The 18,141-nt window shown below is 47.1% G+C and overlaps 1 protein-coding gene across 3 annotated transcripts in view; it reads right to left on the bottom strand.

Annotated features, from left to right (window-relative positions):
• The window catches only part of LOC124552503, an 84,905-nt gene that overhangs the window by 32,201 nt on the left and 34,563 nt on the right, over positions 1 to 18,141 (bottom strand). For 2 of the 3 annotated variants that reach the window (XM_047126787.1, XM_047126788.1), the window contains exon 5: positions 4,575 to 4,817. The exons of the other annotated variant lie outside the window; for it this stretch is intronic. In XM_047126787.1, coding sequence (XP_046982743.1) covers positions 4,575 to 4,817 — 243 coding nt within the window. The remainder of the gene's footprint in view (positions 1 to 4,574; positions 4,818 to 18,141) is intronic. 3 annotated transcript variants of the gene reach the window in all.

Below are 18,141 nucleotides of genomic sequence, written 5' to 3'. Positions count from 1 at the left end.
TATCTATTCAATCACATTACATTGTCAAAAATTGATTGTTTTCATTGTTATAAAAGCAATAATTAGCATAACAATCAATTTTCAGTAAAGATGATGATCTTTATAACAAGCACTGAAGATTAATCACATACAATTTATGTTCCTCACCTTTATCTACAATAATGATATAGGCTGAGGCAGAAACATCAAATTACACGATGTACAGGCAGGATTAATTCCATTTCACTCACTGCAAAGGCACTATTCCAATATCGGAGAGCCTCTGCAATACTGATGCCAGTTTAGAAATGGAATAGCAATAGGCTGAGGTGTGAACTGCAATTTGTATATGGGAGGGAGATTACAAGAGTATTCACTGCAGCTCTGGTAGCAGCGGCAACTGTGGCACAACAGTCAACACATCTGCGGAGTGAGCAGGAAACCCGGGATCGAATCCCAGTACTGGTAAAAATTTTAGTTCATTGCTTTAGCCTGGAGCATTACTGTAAATGCTCAACATGTCCGCTGTCTCATCAACAATACCTGTGGTCGATGGACTGTGTCGTGAACAGCACTGTACAGCATATCAGTAGACACGGCGAGAAATTGCCATCTGATTGTACCACAGCAAATTACGAGGGCAGTTTGAGAAGTTCTCACAACGAAATAGAAAAAAAAGTACTTACATCACTGAAATGTTTGTTATTTTTCAGTGTGGTCTCCTTGTAGGTTAATGCACTGGGTCCAACGATGTTCCAGTACCTTGATCCCATCTCAAAAATGAGTTTCCTACAGGCCTGCAAAACAGTTGCCAATTCCGGCTATCAATTCCTCATTTGAAGTGAAGCTTCATCCACCAAGAAAAAGTTTCAGTTTTTGTAAGATATGGAAGTCCGATGGAGCTACATCAGGTGAATAAGGCAGGTGTGGCAACAATTCGTGCCTCAGTTCGCGTAATTTTGCCATGGCGATGGTACATGTGTGCGGATGCGCATTGTCTTGACGGAAGATCACTTTCTTCCTTGCTAACTTTCTTCCTTGGCCTTTTTTCGCGTATCTATTGTTGCAGTTTGTCCAGGATGTTAGCATAGTATTCTCCAGTAATTTTTTGCCCAGTGAGGAGATAATCTACGAGTACAAACAGGATCCCCTTTGCATCCCAGAACACTAATGCCATGACCTTTCCCACCGAAGGAATTGTCTTTGTTTTCTTTGGTGGCGGAGAATCAGCATGTTTCCACTGCTTTGACTGTTGCTTTTGTCTCTGGGGTATAGTAGTACACCCAAGTTTCAGCTGTGGTCACAAACCGGCGAAAAAAAATCCTGTTTGTTTCTCCTAAAACAGGCCAAATATTGTTCTGATATGTCCATTCTCGTGCGTTTTTGATCCAGCATTAAGAGTCGCGGCACCCATCTCGCAGATAATTTTTTCATTTCTAATTCTTCAGTTAAAATATGATATGCCCTTTCAGATGACATCTGGCAAGCGTGAGCAATTTCACGCACTTTCAATCTGCAATCCTCTGTGACCAATTTGTGCGCTTTTGCAATTATTTCTGGAGTAGTGACATCTCGGCTGACCACTGCGTGGATCATCTAAGCTCTCCTGACCAAATTTAAATTCATTTATCCACTTGGCAACTGTTGAATATGAAGGAGCAGAGCCCTCCAGTGTATTCTGGAAATCGGCATCAATGCCTTTGCTTTCATAGCTTTCTGTACAAAGTACTTAACTGCTTGAACCTCAATTTTTTCCTCTTCGCAAATTACTTTGCAGGAACAACAGAGCCACATAACCACCACAGTTATTTCTAAGAGCACTGATGTGGCACGTGTTTACAGGCAACAGTCCAACGAATATCATGTTAACAACTTGTTGCAATAGTGCTGACCTCTCGTGGTGATTCCGAGAACTTTTCAATCCTCCCTCGTATTATGAGTTGTCATCTTGCATTGAAAGCGTAGCTTGGCGTGGAGCTATGAGGAGAGCAGATTTTGTTTCTCACACACACTGGCTACTGGGCCGTTTCGAGCCGTGTCCTTGACTAAAGCTGCATGCAATACATTCCTCATACCCTCTACGAATCTGAAGTAGTACTATTAAATATTAATCTATTTCATACTTTGTATACCAAATTCTATTGATAACACAACGGTAGTGTTAAATTTTCAAATCAATAACCTCCATACTTCCGGAGATACAAATTTTTATTTAAAACAAACAATAACGGCGCTGGCATTGTGAAACTTAATTACGGACTGTAAAGTATTCATCTTTTGTATGAACTGAAACTACAGCCAAGAGGACACGTTCACATTATCTAATTTTCTGGAATTTTCTTTACTTTCATTACCACAGATTTCTTATATAATTAAAAATACTTAAAAAAATTATTATTTCATCGTGTTTTGGTTGTGTGCGTGTTTTGAAAAGGGGGAGGGGGGGGGGGGGGGGAGGGAGAGAGAGAGAGAGAGAGAGAGAGAGAGAGAGAGAGAGAGAGAGAATGGATGACATACATAAGCTGAGAATAAGATATTTCATTAGAACTCATTAGAACTATGCAAATAAATGCATGAGAAAGTTTGTGCAATAGGGGAATTTGCAACTTATGTCTGAGTGAGCTTGATTTTGTAAAAGGCAGCCAGAAGGAGCGTTGAGTATAAAGTTTGTTAATAACTTGTTTTGTGAAAAGGGATCATATTTTGTTTTCATTAAATTTTATTTAGTTGCCACCACACAACTGCGTTCTGAATGCAATTGAGTCAAACTGAAACGACAATTCAGATAACATGTTATGAGGATATCTCTGCTGGGGGAGGGGGAGGGGGGGGGGGGGCACGTTTGGGGTTGATTTGGGGGAAGACACCAAACAGTGAGGTCATCGGTCTCATTGGATTAGGGAAGGATGGGGAACGAAGTTGGCCATGCCCTTTCAAAGGAATCACCCCAGTATTTGCCTGAAGTGATTTAGGGAAATCATAGAAAACCTGAAACAGGATGGCCGGACACAGGACTGAACTGTCGTCCTCCCAAATGAGAGTCCACAGGGCAAACCACTGCGCTACCTCAGATATCTCTGCCGGAAACATGTCACTTCTCACCAGTGCGATCACCGAGGACTGGGAACCTTCCTATCGAAAGATGTCAGAACTAGAGGAATATTACTTGAGGCGTGTTGGTGTGATGCAAATTGCCATTGACAACACTGTCGTTAACACGTGTCCAGCCAGCACCGCCAAATCTGTCGACTAGCATGGACACAACCACGGACAACTGCAGTGGAAGTGACTAGTTTTTTAAGGTTTTAGTTCTACCTAGACATTCTTCGTCGTTTTTGGAAGTATTACTTATATTGTAGTAATAACTGTTTTCAATTACTCAAACATTAAGCTGATGCTTATTCCATTTCTTATAAGCAGCAGCTGTAAGCTGGCTGTCCTACGAGAAGGAGGTGGATCTTGTCGCAACAGCCGATGTGCTACGAGCTGAATGCGAGCCTCTACTCCCAGCATTCTCCACTCGGGAGCCAAGTGAAAGTGTGCGGTCAGTAATTGCCATTTGTTTTATTTGCTGGGAATATGATCAGGTCTGGTATTATAATTTCCACAAAAAATTGCCACGATCTAGTTCACTTACATGCAATGAAGTCAAGTCATGAAACAGATGCAGGAGTATCACATTCATACTGATAGAAATTGGTTCAAGTATGCTCCTCTCCTATGAGATTCACAATACCTTTCCTATTTCGAAGAACTGCATCTGTAGTACGATGAATGGAATAATGTGTTGTATACACTGAAGTATTTATTTCAAGACTCTAAATAGTCGTAACATTGTTCCGGTGCCAAAAATCACTCTCTCAGACTTTTGTAACATCTCAGACTCTTTCCCCTCTGTGAAACTATGTTTGTGTGTCTTCCTTAGCACAACTTATACTGCAGTGAAGTACTGAGTACATCACATTTCTTCTGTTTATAAACAATTTGTTTCTTGTCTGGGAGAAAGTGATAAGTTTTTGGAAATAAAAAGGGAATTTCTTAAGATTTAAGATAAATTTAAGGGTTGGGAAGTCTTTCCTGTACATATTCATCTGGTGTGTAGCATTGTGCAGACGTGTAATGTGGTTTGGACGAGAAGGAAGATTATGCGGGCAGATCAAGTAAGCGAGTAACTATGAACAAAATTTGAGAAACAAGAAATTCATGGCACAACTTTACTAAAATACCGGATCAGTTGGTAGAGCACATCCTGAGGCACGAAGGGATCGTCAATATGGTAATGGAGGGAAGTGCGAAGGGTAAAAACTGTAGGAGAGAACAAGGGAGGACTACAATAAGCCAGTTCAAATGGATGGAGCCTGCATCAATTATTTAGAAATGAAGATGCTTGCATGGTATAGGCAGTTGTGGAGAGCTGCATTAAACTTATCTTTGGATTAAAGACCACAACCATAACAGCACAAACATTTAAATAATTTTTTCAGATTTTCAGTGACAGGGTGATAACATGCTCTCTGTTAATATGACAACTGTCCACATTTCTTTGGGAACTATTCACAAAAGTAATGAATCTAGGAAGTCTCATAGTAACTTACCATAGTATTCTGCACCAGACTATCAATGGCCAGTTCAATATTAGATTCATTCTCTTTCAACTGCTTTTTCAGGGCTACATTGTGAACTTCTGCCTCAATCAGTTCAGTATACAATCCTACATCCGGTGTCGGTTCAGGTGGTGCCGAGATGTGAGACTTTGCAAGATCTGCAATCACCACCTCCTGTTCTGCTATAAATTTTTTGACCACGCAAGGAGTTTCTGATGGTGAAGACTGCTGCTCCTAGTAACAGAGAGTGAAGTATTATTGTAAGTTCACAGAATTATTAGTACGACAACAGAGACAATTATCCATACTTTTCTTCTTATGTTACCAGTTGCACGTATCACCTATATCAGGCTGTTCCAGGTCGTCGGCTCAGTTGTGAGCCGCGGAGCGCTCCCTGCTCCAGGGAGCCGTGTTGCTCGCTGTGACCATTCAAATGGGCCGGCACGTGGCAGGGCTGGCTGAGGCAGGCGGCAAGGCAAGCGTTCTGATGTGACAGCTGCGTCTTACAAGACCGACAACGTCATAATTTAGCTGCTAAGACGTGGTGACATGCTACACCAGGAAATACGATGTTCAGGAAATAAATAAAGACTGCAAGCCCAGCACGTGCGGTGCTTTCGTCAAGCGCTAGCGAAAATGCAACAAAGCTCTGCGCCTTTTTCGTGAGCTGTGTCTCTAAATCCACTGCCATGTCCAGGATTCGACGAAACATTGTTTGCTTTGACAAGCAAACCTCTTCAATTGCTTGCACCTCCCTTGGAAACAAACATTCTACAACTGCTACCATTAACGATTTTACGAGTGGTCCCACCGAAAACAGCTTGCCACTTGTCGCAATGATGTGAGCGACCCTGTAGCTTGCTTGAATTGCAGATTCAGTAGTGTTTTCTTCGCTCTTGTTCACCTGAAAATTATAAACGCATTACAGAACACGAATTATGTTGCTTGTTGTGATACCCTCTGTATTACGAAACGGTTTTTAAACTTACGTCTCCTGGTATGTCATTCTTAAGCCTGGCTACCAGTTCTCTACGTGCAACGCCTTCTAACTGATCGTAGTGTGCTGCGTGAAGACGAGTATAATGTCGTTGTATATTGTACCTCTTCGCAGAATTAAATACTTTATGACATACAAGACACTGCAGACGACCATCCCTCACAGTGAATAGAAAGGTATTCCCCAATAGAGGTACAGGGCTCCCGCGGCTAGTCATAGCTGTCATTGAACACGGATTATTGCGTCAGTTGCGGCTGCATGCAGCCAGGGGGCAGTGAGTACGCTATCCCCCTCCACGCCGGCTCCAAGCTGCGGCAGTGAGCGCTCCGGCTCCATGGAGCTCGGTTGGAACAGCCTGACTTATATACAACAATGTACCAACATAAGGCCATTTTAAATGAGCAGTCACCATAACTTCGGCTATCTGAACACACTTCCTGCCCGACCAAAACTCCCAGCTTGTCACACATTACTGCTACAGCAGTTGAAATTTCAAGAATATTGATAGTTCTGATGTGAAAGCCATAAATGAAGTGTTACCTGTGTTCCACCTCAGTTAATTTGTAGTTAAATTAGGAATGAGTTGAAAGAGTACAGGAACCATAATACAATTACCTGAGATTCCCTTTTGCTTTGCTTAGGTCAGCTTACCTTAGCTTAGCTTCTTCACAAAACATTGTAATATTAATTGGATATTGCAGCAGGAAACACTTCTTTTACTACATTTCTGTTCATAAACATTAACATTGTTCACATTAAGTAGTCTTTCCAATTTATGAGATAGACAATGTATTTTCTGCTGTCCTCGTGATGTCATCCTTTTCTGTTACGAGCTTCAGGGTTCTCTGGGGCAGTGTTGTCTCTGAGAAGTGGTGAATCTCCACAGAGTGCTGTATTGTGGTAACCAGTTGCTTGTGGAAACAAGATGTCCATCCTCCGGATTTCGTGCACGTATAAATGAATTCTCTACTTCACTTATTACCCACTTAACAAAATTCCTATGTGCTGATGACCATCACTCACTGGAAACATAGCAGGTGTATAAGTACTGTACGTCACTGGAATTTGGCTGCAATAATTACACATCTGTTTGAAAATGACTGACAATATTTCATTCAAAGTGATCTCTATTGCTATTTATAGATTTCTCCCAGCTCTCCAGCAGGCTATGAATGCCATGCCAAAAAAAAATATTTCTTTTGAAGAGAACCAGTCAGTGCGACATTTTCATATGAATTGAAGCGTTGTTCAGTGAGTGTGTGTCCCAGTGATGCAAATAGATGTTAATAGGACGAAACCAAGTCTGAAAACTAAGCAGCATGCCCTAGTATTTCTCAACTTAATGCCTGGATCATTTCCCTGACCCATTTTGCTGTGTGATGGGGTGTTATCATGGACCAATACGACTTGTCTTTTTCCCTATTCTGGTCATTTTTTACTTAATGCTCGAATTAAATAGATCATTTATTGTTGGCGGTGACCAGTGTGAATGGCTTCACCAGATTTTAGCAGCTCATAATAGATGACATTCTTCTGGTCCCGCTAAACAGAATATTGTCTTTTTCCAAAGCGATTTGGTCTTACACTGGATGTCTATGGTTTGCCTGAATTCACATATGATTTACAACACTTAGGATTCTCAAAATTATCCATTTTTCATCACCTGTCACTATTTGATGGAGAAACGACTTTCATTTTATCTGATGAGTAGTATTTCACAAGTGGTCTTTTGATCTGCTTTCTGTATTTCATTCAGTTCATGCTGAACCACTTTTCCTCACTTTCTGCATCTTTCGCATAGCTTTCATCATCATCATCATCATCATCATCATCATCCAATAAAGCCTGCAATTGGTTCTTTTTCGATGGTTTCCCACACTCTTTTCTCACATAAAAAAATGAATCCTGTCCATAAATCTTAGTTTGTAAGCAAAAAACTCGATATGTTTACAGGTTTGAAACAGATAACAATGTATGGAACTTGGGTTTGTGTGTGTTGACATTCATCATCCGCTGTTACAGGAAGCAGACGGCGCTGCAGACGCGGTCTCACAGGCCCTACATTGATGCCTAGCACGATCTATAGGGGAATTCCTGTTTCATACTTCTACACCTGGTAGAGGTAGAAAGTTATCACTTTTACGAAGTGATATGTTATACTAAGAAAAACATCATTAGCTTTGTCCGGTTACAGTTGTGCAGAGGAGAAAGAAACAGTAAGTGAAATGAAGGAAACATCAAGACTAAATGGGGATCTGCCCCATATCTTTGCGTGTGAAGCAAGGCACTTACCCACATAGCCACACCACCTGTTTTTCTAAACAAGCATTTCTCTCTTACAACTGAACTAGCATTCTCTCAGAAAATGCTCCCCGTGACAGAACTCAAAATACCGGTCCAGAATGCACTAGCCCTTGCTCCACATCCACAGGCTTGCTCGACTGACTGCATGCTCCACCTGCTACGGCCTATCTGCGACTTTCTCACTGCCTTATATTGTTTATCTGTTCTTAGTCTAGACAGCACAGAGTGAATTATTTATAGTAGTTGTTGTGGTCTTCAGTCCTGAGACTGGTTTGATGCAGCTCTCCATGTTACTCTATCCTGTGCAAGCTGCTTCATCTCCCAGTACCTACTGCAGCCTACATCCTTCTGAATCTGCTTGGTGTATTCATCTCTTGGTCTCCCTCTACGATTTTTACCCTCCACGCTGCCCTCCAATGCTAAATTTGTGATCCCTTCATGCCTCAGAACATGTTCTACCAACCGATCCCTTCTTCTAGTCAAGTTGTGCCACAAACTCCTCTTCTCCCCTATTCTATTCAATACCTCCTCATTAGTTATGTGATCTACCCATCTAATCTTCAGCATTCTTCTGTAGCACCACATTTCGAAAGCTTCTATTCTCATCTTGTCTAAACTACTTATCGTCCATGTTTCACTTCCATACATGGCTACACTCCATACAAATACTTTCAGAAATGACTTCCTGACACTTACATCTATACTCTATGTTAACAAATTTCTCTTCTTCAGAAATGCTTTCCTTGCCATTGCCAGTCTACATTTTATATCCTCTCTACTTCGACAATCATCAGTTATTTTGCTCCCCAAATAGCAAAACTCCTTTACTACTTTAAGTGTCTCATTTCCTAATCTAATACCCTCAGCATCACCTGATTTAATTCAACTACATTCCATTATCCTCGTTTTGCTTTTGTTAATGTTCATCTTATACCCTCCTTTCAAGACACTGTCCATTCCGTTCAGCTGCTCTTCCAGGTCCTTTGCTGTCTGACAGAATTACAATGTCATCGGCAAACCTCAAACTTTTTATTTTTTTCTCCATGCATTTTAACTCTTACTCCGCATTTTTCTTTTGTTTTCTTTATTGCTTGCTCAATATACAGATTGAATAACATCGGGGAGAGGCTACAACCCTGTCTCACTCCCTTCCCAACCACTGCTTCCCTTTCATGTCCCTCGACTCTTATAACTGTCATCTGGTTTCTGTACACATTGTAAATAGCCTTTTGCTTCCTGTATTTTACCCCTGCCACCTTCAGAATTTGAAAGAGTATTCCAGTCAACGTTGTCAAAAGCTTTCTCTAAGTCTACAAATGCTAGAAACGTAGGTTAGCCTTTTCTTAATCTAGCTTCTAAGGTAAGTCGTAGGGTCAGTACTGCCTCACGTGTTCCGATATTTCTACGGAATCCAAACTGATCTTCCCTGAGATCGGCTTCTACTAGTTTTTCCATTTGTCTGTAAAGAATTCGCATTAGTATTTTGCAGCTGTGACTTATTAAGCTGATAGTTCGGTAATTTTCGCATCTGTCGATACCTGCTTTCTTTGGGATTGGAATTATTATTTATAGAAACCTTTAGAAAGCACCTGTCTGCACACAAATCCTTTTTATACTTTCATGTACATACATATTCAGGCCACTACAAGGTGTATGGTAGAGTGTACCTCGTACCAGGATACTGTAATTAAAGTGCAACTACTCACAGAGGTCCAGTTTCAGCTGTAACTATCATATAGCAGTGAAACTTTGTTGATATGCTAATGCAGACCCAATCTATATTTGAAAAAACTTGGTTCCATTTTTGGCTACCAGGTGTAAATCTGGCACTGTACCTTGTACAACAGTATGGCAACCATGCCATATTGACAGGGTTGCTGTTTTTGGAACTGACCGTGCAGTGTATGCCCCAGGTGGTGCTAGCACTTGGGCTGTGCCTCGAAAATTGTCTATCCCATGGTCAACAGTATGGAAAGTTTTGCGTTCCATTTTACACTAGTATCTGCACAACATCCACACAGTGCAGTAACTGGAATCTCCCAATCTGCAGCAACTTTCTGAATTTGCTCTTCGGTTTCTGGCACAGACCAAATTTTATGACATGTGACCTGTCATCATTTGAAGCGATGAGGCACATTTTACACTACAGGGTGCAGTGAATGCACGGCACTGCCAAATTTGGGGTACTGCTAAACCTTGTGTTGTACACAAGAGCCATTGCCCTTGTATGAGATTGTGTAATGTGGATTCATGAGTACCTATACAGTGACATCTTCACATTATCGAGATGTCCTCTTACAGCATGATTCCTGCTTTGTGGTTGGTTGGTTGGTTGTTGGTATGTTTAAGGGGGACTAAACAGCGAAGGTCATCAGTCCCCCATTCCAAAATCAGGCGAGCCGAAAATCTACGAAGCAGATAAAAACCAAAGGGGGAGGAGATGTCCCCCCAGGCGCTAGAAGCACACAAATGCAGCAACAAACACTACAGACAAGAACAGGACAGAGGAACACCAGACAGAAAGAAACAGAAGAAAGGAAGATGGCCGGAGACTGGTTGACTGACCACGAGATCAAAAATGGGAAAGAGTCAACCATCTCACGGCACACCAGAACAGCAACAGACACAAGGACAATAGACACAGAAAGGGAAAGGCGCAGGACCTCCCTAAATCGAACCATAAAACGGACTACCACGGATAAAATTTAAAACGGTATCAGCCATGAACGCATCGTCGGATAAAACCAAAGCCAAAGTGCCCGGGAGAGTAAAAGATTGCCGGAGTGTGCGCAGTCGAGGACACTCCAGCAAAATGTGGCCGACCGTCAGCCGGGAACCACACTGACACAAGGGGGGATCCTCCTGACGCAACAGATGGCCGTGCGTCAGGTAGGTATGGCCGATGCGCAGCCGACACAGGACTACCGAGTCCCTGCGAGAAGCCCGCAGGGAGGAACGCCACACATCGGTCGTCCCCTTGACAGCCCGTAGTTTATTCGGGGCTGTCATGCCACGCCACTCAGCAGCCCACATCCCAAGTACCTTACGGCGCAACACCAGCTGCTGGTCGCGAGCCGTAAGGCCGATCTCCAAAGCTGGGGCGTCTATCGCCCCTTTGGCCAGCCTGTCAACACGTTCGTTCCCCGGGATGCCAACGTGACCTGGCGTCCAAACAAAAACCACCGAACGACCAGAGTGGGTAATGGTGGAAACAGACTCCCGAATAGAGGACACCAGAGGAGAAGAGGGATAGCAGCGGTCGATGGCCTGGAGGCTGCTCAGGGAGTCACTGCAGATGACGACGGACGCATCTGAGCAGGAACGCATATGCTCAAGAGCTCGCAAGATGGCCACCAGCTCTGCAGTAAAAATACTGCAGCCAGCCGGCAAGGAGCGTTGCTCAACATGGGCAGCGTGAGCAAAAGCGTAGGCAGTGCGACCATCAACCAGGGAACCATCAGTGTAGACAGGCTCACAGCCCGGAAATGAGTCGAGGAGCGCAAGAAAACGGCGACGGAGGGCCACAGGCGGAACCGAGTCCTTAGGTCCCTGTGCCAAATCCAGATGGACGGACGGCCGGGACAAACACCAGGGAGGCGTAGGTGTACGGACCCGGAAGGGAGGCAGAAGAGGGAATGACCCCAGTTCTGACAGCAGGGACTGGACACGGACAGCTACGGAAAGCCCAGACCGAGGTCGCCGTTCGGGCAGGTGGTGGACCAAGGCAGGGAAAAGCAGGCGACGATTGGGATGGCCTGGCGAGCAATGTACGTGGACAGCATAGTCGGCGAGCAGACGATGGCGGCGAATCCGCAGCGGGGGAACCCCGGCCTCCACCAGTAGACTATCCACGGGGCTGGTGCGAAAAGCGCCAGTTGCAAGCCGAACCCCACAGTGATGTATGGAGTCTAACAACTGCAACACTGAGGGTGACTCAGACCCATAGGCCAGGCTCCCATAATCAAGCCGGGACTGCACAAGGGCTCTGTACAATTGCAGTAGCGTGCAGCGATCTGCACCCCAAGACGTGTGGCTAAGGCAGCGGAGGGCGTTGAGGTGCCGCCAGCATTTTTGCTTCAGCTGAGTAACATGAGGAACCCATGTGAGCCGGGCATCAAACACGAGTCCCAAGAAGCGGAAAGTGTCCACCACTTCAAGCAGGTGGCCGTCGAGGTAAAGGTCAGGATGAGGGTGGACCGTCCGACGCCTGCAGAAGTGCATAACCCGAGTCTTGGCAGCAGAGAACTGAAAACCATGAGCCAGAGCCCATGATGCTGCCTTGCGAACGGCGACTTGCAACCTGCGTTCGGCGACTCCCGTAGTCGTGGAGCTAAATGAGATGCAGAAGTCGTCGGCATACAAAGAAGGAGACACCGACGACCCCACTGCTGCAGCCAGACCATTAATGGCCACTAGAAATAACGAGACGCTCAACACCGAGCCCTGCGGGACCCCATTTTCCTGTATATAAGAGGAACTAGAGGTGGCACCGACTTGCACCCGGAAAGAGCGGCGCAATAAAAAGCTTTGAAGAAAAGCCGGGAGCCGACCACGAAGACCCCACCCATGCAACGTGGCGAGGATGTGATGCCTCCATGTGGTGTCATACGCCTTCCGCAGATCGAAAAATACAGCAACAAGGTGCTGACGTCGGGCAAAAGCCGTACGGACAGCAGATTCCAGCCGCACCAAATTGTCCACTGCAGACCGGCCCCAACGGAAGCCACCCTGGGATGGAGCGAGGAGACCGCGCGACTCAAGGACCCAACACAAACGCCGCCCCACCATACGTTCGAGCAATTTGCACAAAACGTTGGTGAGGGTAATGGGACGATAGCTGTCCACCGCCAGTGGGTCCGCACCGGGCTTCACGATGGGGACAATAAGACCCTCTCGCCATTGCGACGGGAACACGCCCTCGCTCCAAATGCGGTTAAAGATGGTGAGGATGTGTCTCTGGCAGGCCCTGGAGAGATGCTTCAGCATCTGCGCGTGGATGCAGTCCGGTCCTGGTGCAGTATCAGGGCAATCGGCGAGGGCAGCGAGTAGTTCCCTCTCGCTGAAAGGAGCATTGTAAGTTTCATAATGATGCGTGTGGAATGAGAACGTCGTCCGCTCGGCTCGCTCCTTTAGAGAGCGAAAGGCGGGGGGATAGGAAGCAGTCGCAGAGCTCTGAGCAAAGTGCGCGGCTAGCCGTTCAGCAATGGCGGCAGCGTCCGTGCAGACAGCGCCGTCCAAGGAGAGCCCAGGGACACCCACAGGGGTCTGGGAGCCATAAATCCGCCGGATCCGGGACCACACGAGCGAGGACGAGACACGGGAGCCCAGGGAGGAGACGTATCTCTCCCAGCACTCCCGCTTACGCCGTGCAATAAGACGACGGGCGAAGGCACGGAGCCTCTTAAAGGCGATGAGGGTCTCCAGAGACGGGTGCCGTCTATGACGCTGGAGAGCCCGCCTACGGTCGCGAATAGCCTCAGCAATCTCCGGCGACCACCAGGGGACAGCCTTCAGCCGAGGGAGGCCAGAGGAACGGGGGATGGTAGCCTCGGCCGCTGAAATGATGGACGTGGTTAAAACATGGACCACCTCGTCAATGTCACCCTGTGGGGGAGACGCAATGGTTACAGCGGAAGTAAAAGCTGGCCAGTCAGCCCTGTGGAGAGCCCAGCGGGGCAAGCGCCCAGAAGAATGACACTGTGGCAGTGACAAATAGATGGGAAAATGGTCACTACCACACAGGTCAGGATGCACCCTCCAGTGGAGGGATGGGACAAGTCCAGGGCTGCAAATAGAGAGATCGATGGCCGAGAACGAGCCATGGGCCACACTGAAATGCGTGGGAGCACCAGTGTTTAAGAGGCTAAGGTCGAGCTGAGCCAACACATGCTCCACGGCCCGACCACGATCATCGGAGAAAGTCCCACCCCATAGAGGGTTGTGGGCATTGAAATCGCCCAGCAGCAAAAAAGGTGGCGGCAGTTGTGCTATCAGAGCAGCCAGGACATGCTGCGCGACAGTACCATCAGGTGGAAGGTAAATACTACAGACGGTAATGGCCTGGGGCGTCCACACCCGAACAGCGACAGCCTCTAAAGCTGTTTGTAGAGGCACAAACTCGCTGTGAAGAGAGTTCAGGACATATATGCAGACGCCCCCAGACACCCTTGCATAAGCTGCCCGGTTCTTAAAATAACCCCGATAGCCACGGAGGGCGGGGGTTCGCATTGCTGGAAACCAAGTTTCCTGCAGAGCAATGCAAAGGAAAGGATGACGGCTGATAAGGTGGCGGAGCTCAGCTAGATGGTGGAAGAAACCGCTGCAGTTCCACTGGAGGATGTTATTAGCCATGGATGGGAAAGGCGTGAAGGGACTGGGGAGGCAGATTACGCCTCCGGGGCCCCTGCTGCTATGGAATCACCACCTGGACAACAGCCATCGACTGCATCCGAGGGACTGGCGAGATCCATGTCCTCAGCGGACGCCAGAATCTCCACCTCATCCTCAGACGCAGAGCTTGTAGGAAGCGGTGGAATGGGTGCCACCGCAATGTCGGTAGCCTTGGGGAGTTTCTTCTTCTGCTGCTTCGCGCGCTGTGCCTTTGGGGGTTCAGGCTGGGAGGGCGTCACCGGGTCAGTCTCAGGGACAGACGATGATCGTGTGTCCCGACGACCAGGGACTGGCGGTTGTTTGAGCCACTTGCGGCCGTCGGTTTTGGAACCGGTTGGAGCGTGCGAAGGAAGGTCCCCAAGGGACCCCTTCCTTACGAGAGGAGCCGAAGAAGTCTTACGCTTCTCCGGCTGGGAAGAGGGGGACTGATGTCCCCGATGGTTGGGGGGGTGTTGCTCCTGAAGTAGATGGAGCAGGAGCAACAGGAGGTTTAGTGCCCCCCACCATCAAGGGGGCAGGTGTGGGACTTCGACTCTGAGAGGTGACCAGAGCGGATGGAAGGGGAGAAGGAGTGACAGTGGCGGCATAAGAAACTGGCATGCGCACCGGATGAAGCCGATCATATTTCCGCTTCGCCTCAGTGTACGTCAGGCGGTCGATAGTCTTTATTTCCATGATCTTCCGCTCCTTCTGCAGGATCGGACAGTCTGGCGAGCAAGGCGGATGGTGCGCACCACAGTTCACACAGATTGGAGGCGGCGCACAGGGATGATCAGGATGGGAAGGTCGACCGCAATCGCGACAGACGAGGTCGGAAGCACAGCGTGAAGACATGTGGCCGAACTTCCAACACTTGAAGCACCGCATCGGGGGAGGGATATACGGCTTGACATCACAACGGTACACCATCACCTTGACCTTCTCAGGTAACGTGTCACCCTCGAAGGCCAAGATGAAGGCACCGGTGGCAACTTGACGATCCCTCGGACCCCGGCGGACGCGGCGGACGAAATGGACACCTCGGCGCTCCAAGTTGGCGCGCAGCTCGTCGTCGGACTGTAAAAGCAGATCCCTGTGAAAGATAATGCCCTGGACCATGTTCAGACTTTTATGGGGCGTGATAGTGACGGAGACATCCCCCAGCTTAGTACAAGCGAGCAAGGCCCGCGACTGGGCGGAGGATGCCGTTTTTATCAACACCGAACCGGACCGCATCTTGGACAAGCCCTCCACCTCCCCAAACTTGTCCTCTAAATGCTCTACAAAGAACTGAGGCTTCACGGACATAAAAGATTCCCCGTCAGCTCTGGTACAGACGAGATACCGGGGCGAGTATCTTTCGCTCTCATTCATAGCCCTTCGTTCCTCCCATGGTGTGGCCAGGGAGGGGAACGATTTGGGGTCATACACATTAGCCTTGAATTGAGCTTTCGAACGCTTAGAGACTGCTGACGGCTGGCCGCCAGCGAGAGATGATGTACCACGCTTCATTGCGGGTCATCCGCCCTGATGCCACCTACTCCGACCAAGGGCCCTCCCCACGGGCGCCACCCAGCCACAGCAAAGGCCACCTGGCAGGATGGCCACTGCCGGGAGTCCCGATGCCCCAGGGCGATGGGCATCTACTCCTTGGCATACGTGGGGAGTTAACGGCGCAGGCATCAGTAGAGCTATCCCTGTGTTGTCAGGGGGCTACAACCAAGAGGGTACATGGCGACCCCACCACAACGGACTGGCTACCGTGCTGGATCTTAGGTGCAAAAATTGCCAAGGTCGTCGTTACAGTTAAAAGAAACACTGCAGAGTGCAGCGTAGTAATCGCCCAAGAGATCGAAAACGAGCGGGACACCATTGCAACGACGAGAAAGACGGCTATAGGTCGAATTGCACGAAGGATACAGTGCACCATGTAAGGTGCCCTTCCCCAATTGGCTCGCTCTTCGGAATAATTTAGATAGATGGAGGTCAAACCCGAGAGGGGACCATCACATAAGGCCGAAACGTTTGAGACTCCTTTTAGTCGCCTCTTACGACAGGCAGGAATACCGCGGGCCTATTCTAACCCCCGAACCCGCAGGGGGGTCCTGCTTTGTGAAACAACTCTGTGAAATCCACTGTTTTCATGCAAGATGGAGCAACATCTCATGTCGCTTGCCCGGTGAAAGATCTGCTTAATGCAACCTTCCATGATCGTGTTATGTCTAGAGGTTATCTACAGGGTGTTACAAAAAGGTATGGCCAAACTTTCAGGAAACATTCCTCACACACAAATAAAGAAAAGATGTTATGTGGACATGTGTTCGGAAACGCTTAATTTCCACGTTAGAGCTCATTTCAGTTGCGTCAGTATGTACTGTACTGCCTCAATTCACCGCCAGTTGGCCCAACTGAAGGAAGGTAATGTTGACTTGGGTGCTTGTGTTGACATGCGACTCATTGCTCTACAGTACTAGCATCAAGCACATCAGTACGTAGCATCAACAGGTTAGTGTTCATCACAAACATGGTTTTGCAGTCAGTGCAATATTTACAAATGCGGAGTTGGCAGATGCCCATTTGATGTATGGATTAGCATGGGGCAGCAGCCGTGGCGTGGTATGTTTGTATTGAGACAGATTTCCAGAATGAAGGTGTCCCAATACGAAGACGTTCGAAGCAACTGATCGGCGTCTTAGGGAGCACGGAACATTCCAGCCTATGACTCGCGACTGGGGAAGACCTAGAACGACGAGGACACCTGCAATGGACGAGGCAATTCTTCATGCAGTTGACGATAACCCTAATGTCAGCGTCAGAAATTGCTGCTGTACAAGGTAACGTTGACCACGTCACTGTATGGAGAGTGCTATGGAAGAACCAGTTGTTTCCGTACCATGTACAGCGTGTGCAGGCACTATCAGCAGCTGATTGGCCTCCACGCGTACACTTCTGAGAATGGTTCATCCGACAATGTGTCGATCCTCATTTCAGTGCAAATGTTCTCTTTATAGATCAGGCTTCATTCCAACGTGATCAAATTGTAAATTTTCACAATAGACATGTGTGGGCTGACGAGAATCCGCACGAAATTGTGCAATCACGTCATCATCACAGATTTTCTGTGAACGTTTGGGCAGGCATTGTTGGTGATGTCTCGATTGGGCCCCATGTTCTTCCACCTACACTCAAACGGAGCACGTTAGCATGATTGCATACGGGATACTCTAACTGTGCTGCTAGAACATGTGCCTTTACAAGTATGACACAACATGTGGTTCATGCACGATGGAGCTCCTGCACATTTCAGTCTAAGTGTTCGTACGATCCTCAACAACAGATTCGGTGAGGCAGACCAATTCCGTGGCCTCCACGCTCTCCTGATCTCAACCCTCTTGACTTTCATTTATGGGGGCATTTGAAAGCTCTTGTCTACGCAACCCCGGTACCAAATGTAGAGACTCTTCGAGCTCATATTGTGGACAGCTGTGATACAATACGCCATTCTCCAGGGCTGCATCAGCGCATCAGGTATTCCACGCGACGGAGGGTGGATGCATGTATCCTCGCTAACGGAGGACATTTTGAACATTTTCTGTAACAAAGTGTTTGAAGTCACGCTGGTACGTTCTGTTGCTGTGTGTTTCCGTTCCATGATTATTGTGATTTGAAGAGAAGTAATAAAATGAGCTCTAACATAGAAAGTAAGCGTTTCCGGACACATGTCCACATAATATATTTTCTTTCTTTGTGTGTGAGGAATGTTTCCTGAAAGTTTGGCCGTACCTTTTTGTAACACCCTGTAGATGCGTGGCCTTCAAGATCACCTGATATGAAACCATGTGACTTGGCTCTGGGAAGATCTAAAATAATGTGTTTACCTGGGACACA

Source organism: Schistocerca americana, chromosome 10 (assembly GCF_021461395.2).
Source record: "Schistocerca americana isolate TAMUIC-IGC-003095 chromosome 10, iqSchAmer2.1, whole genome shotgun sequence".
Classification (NCBI taxonomy): domain Eukaryota; kingdom Metazoa; phylum Arthropoda; class Insecta; order Orthoptera; family Acrididae; genus Schistocerca; species Schistocerca americana.
This window is presented reverse-complemented; position numbering and strand designations above follow the sequence as displayed.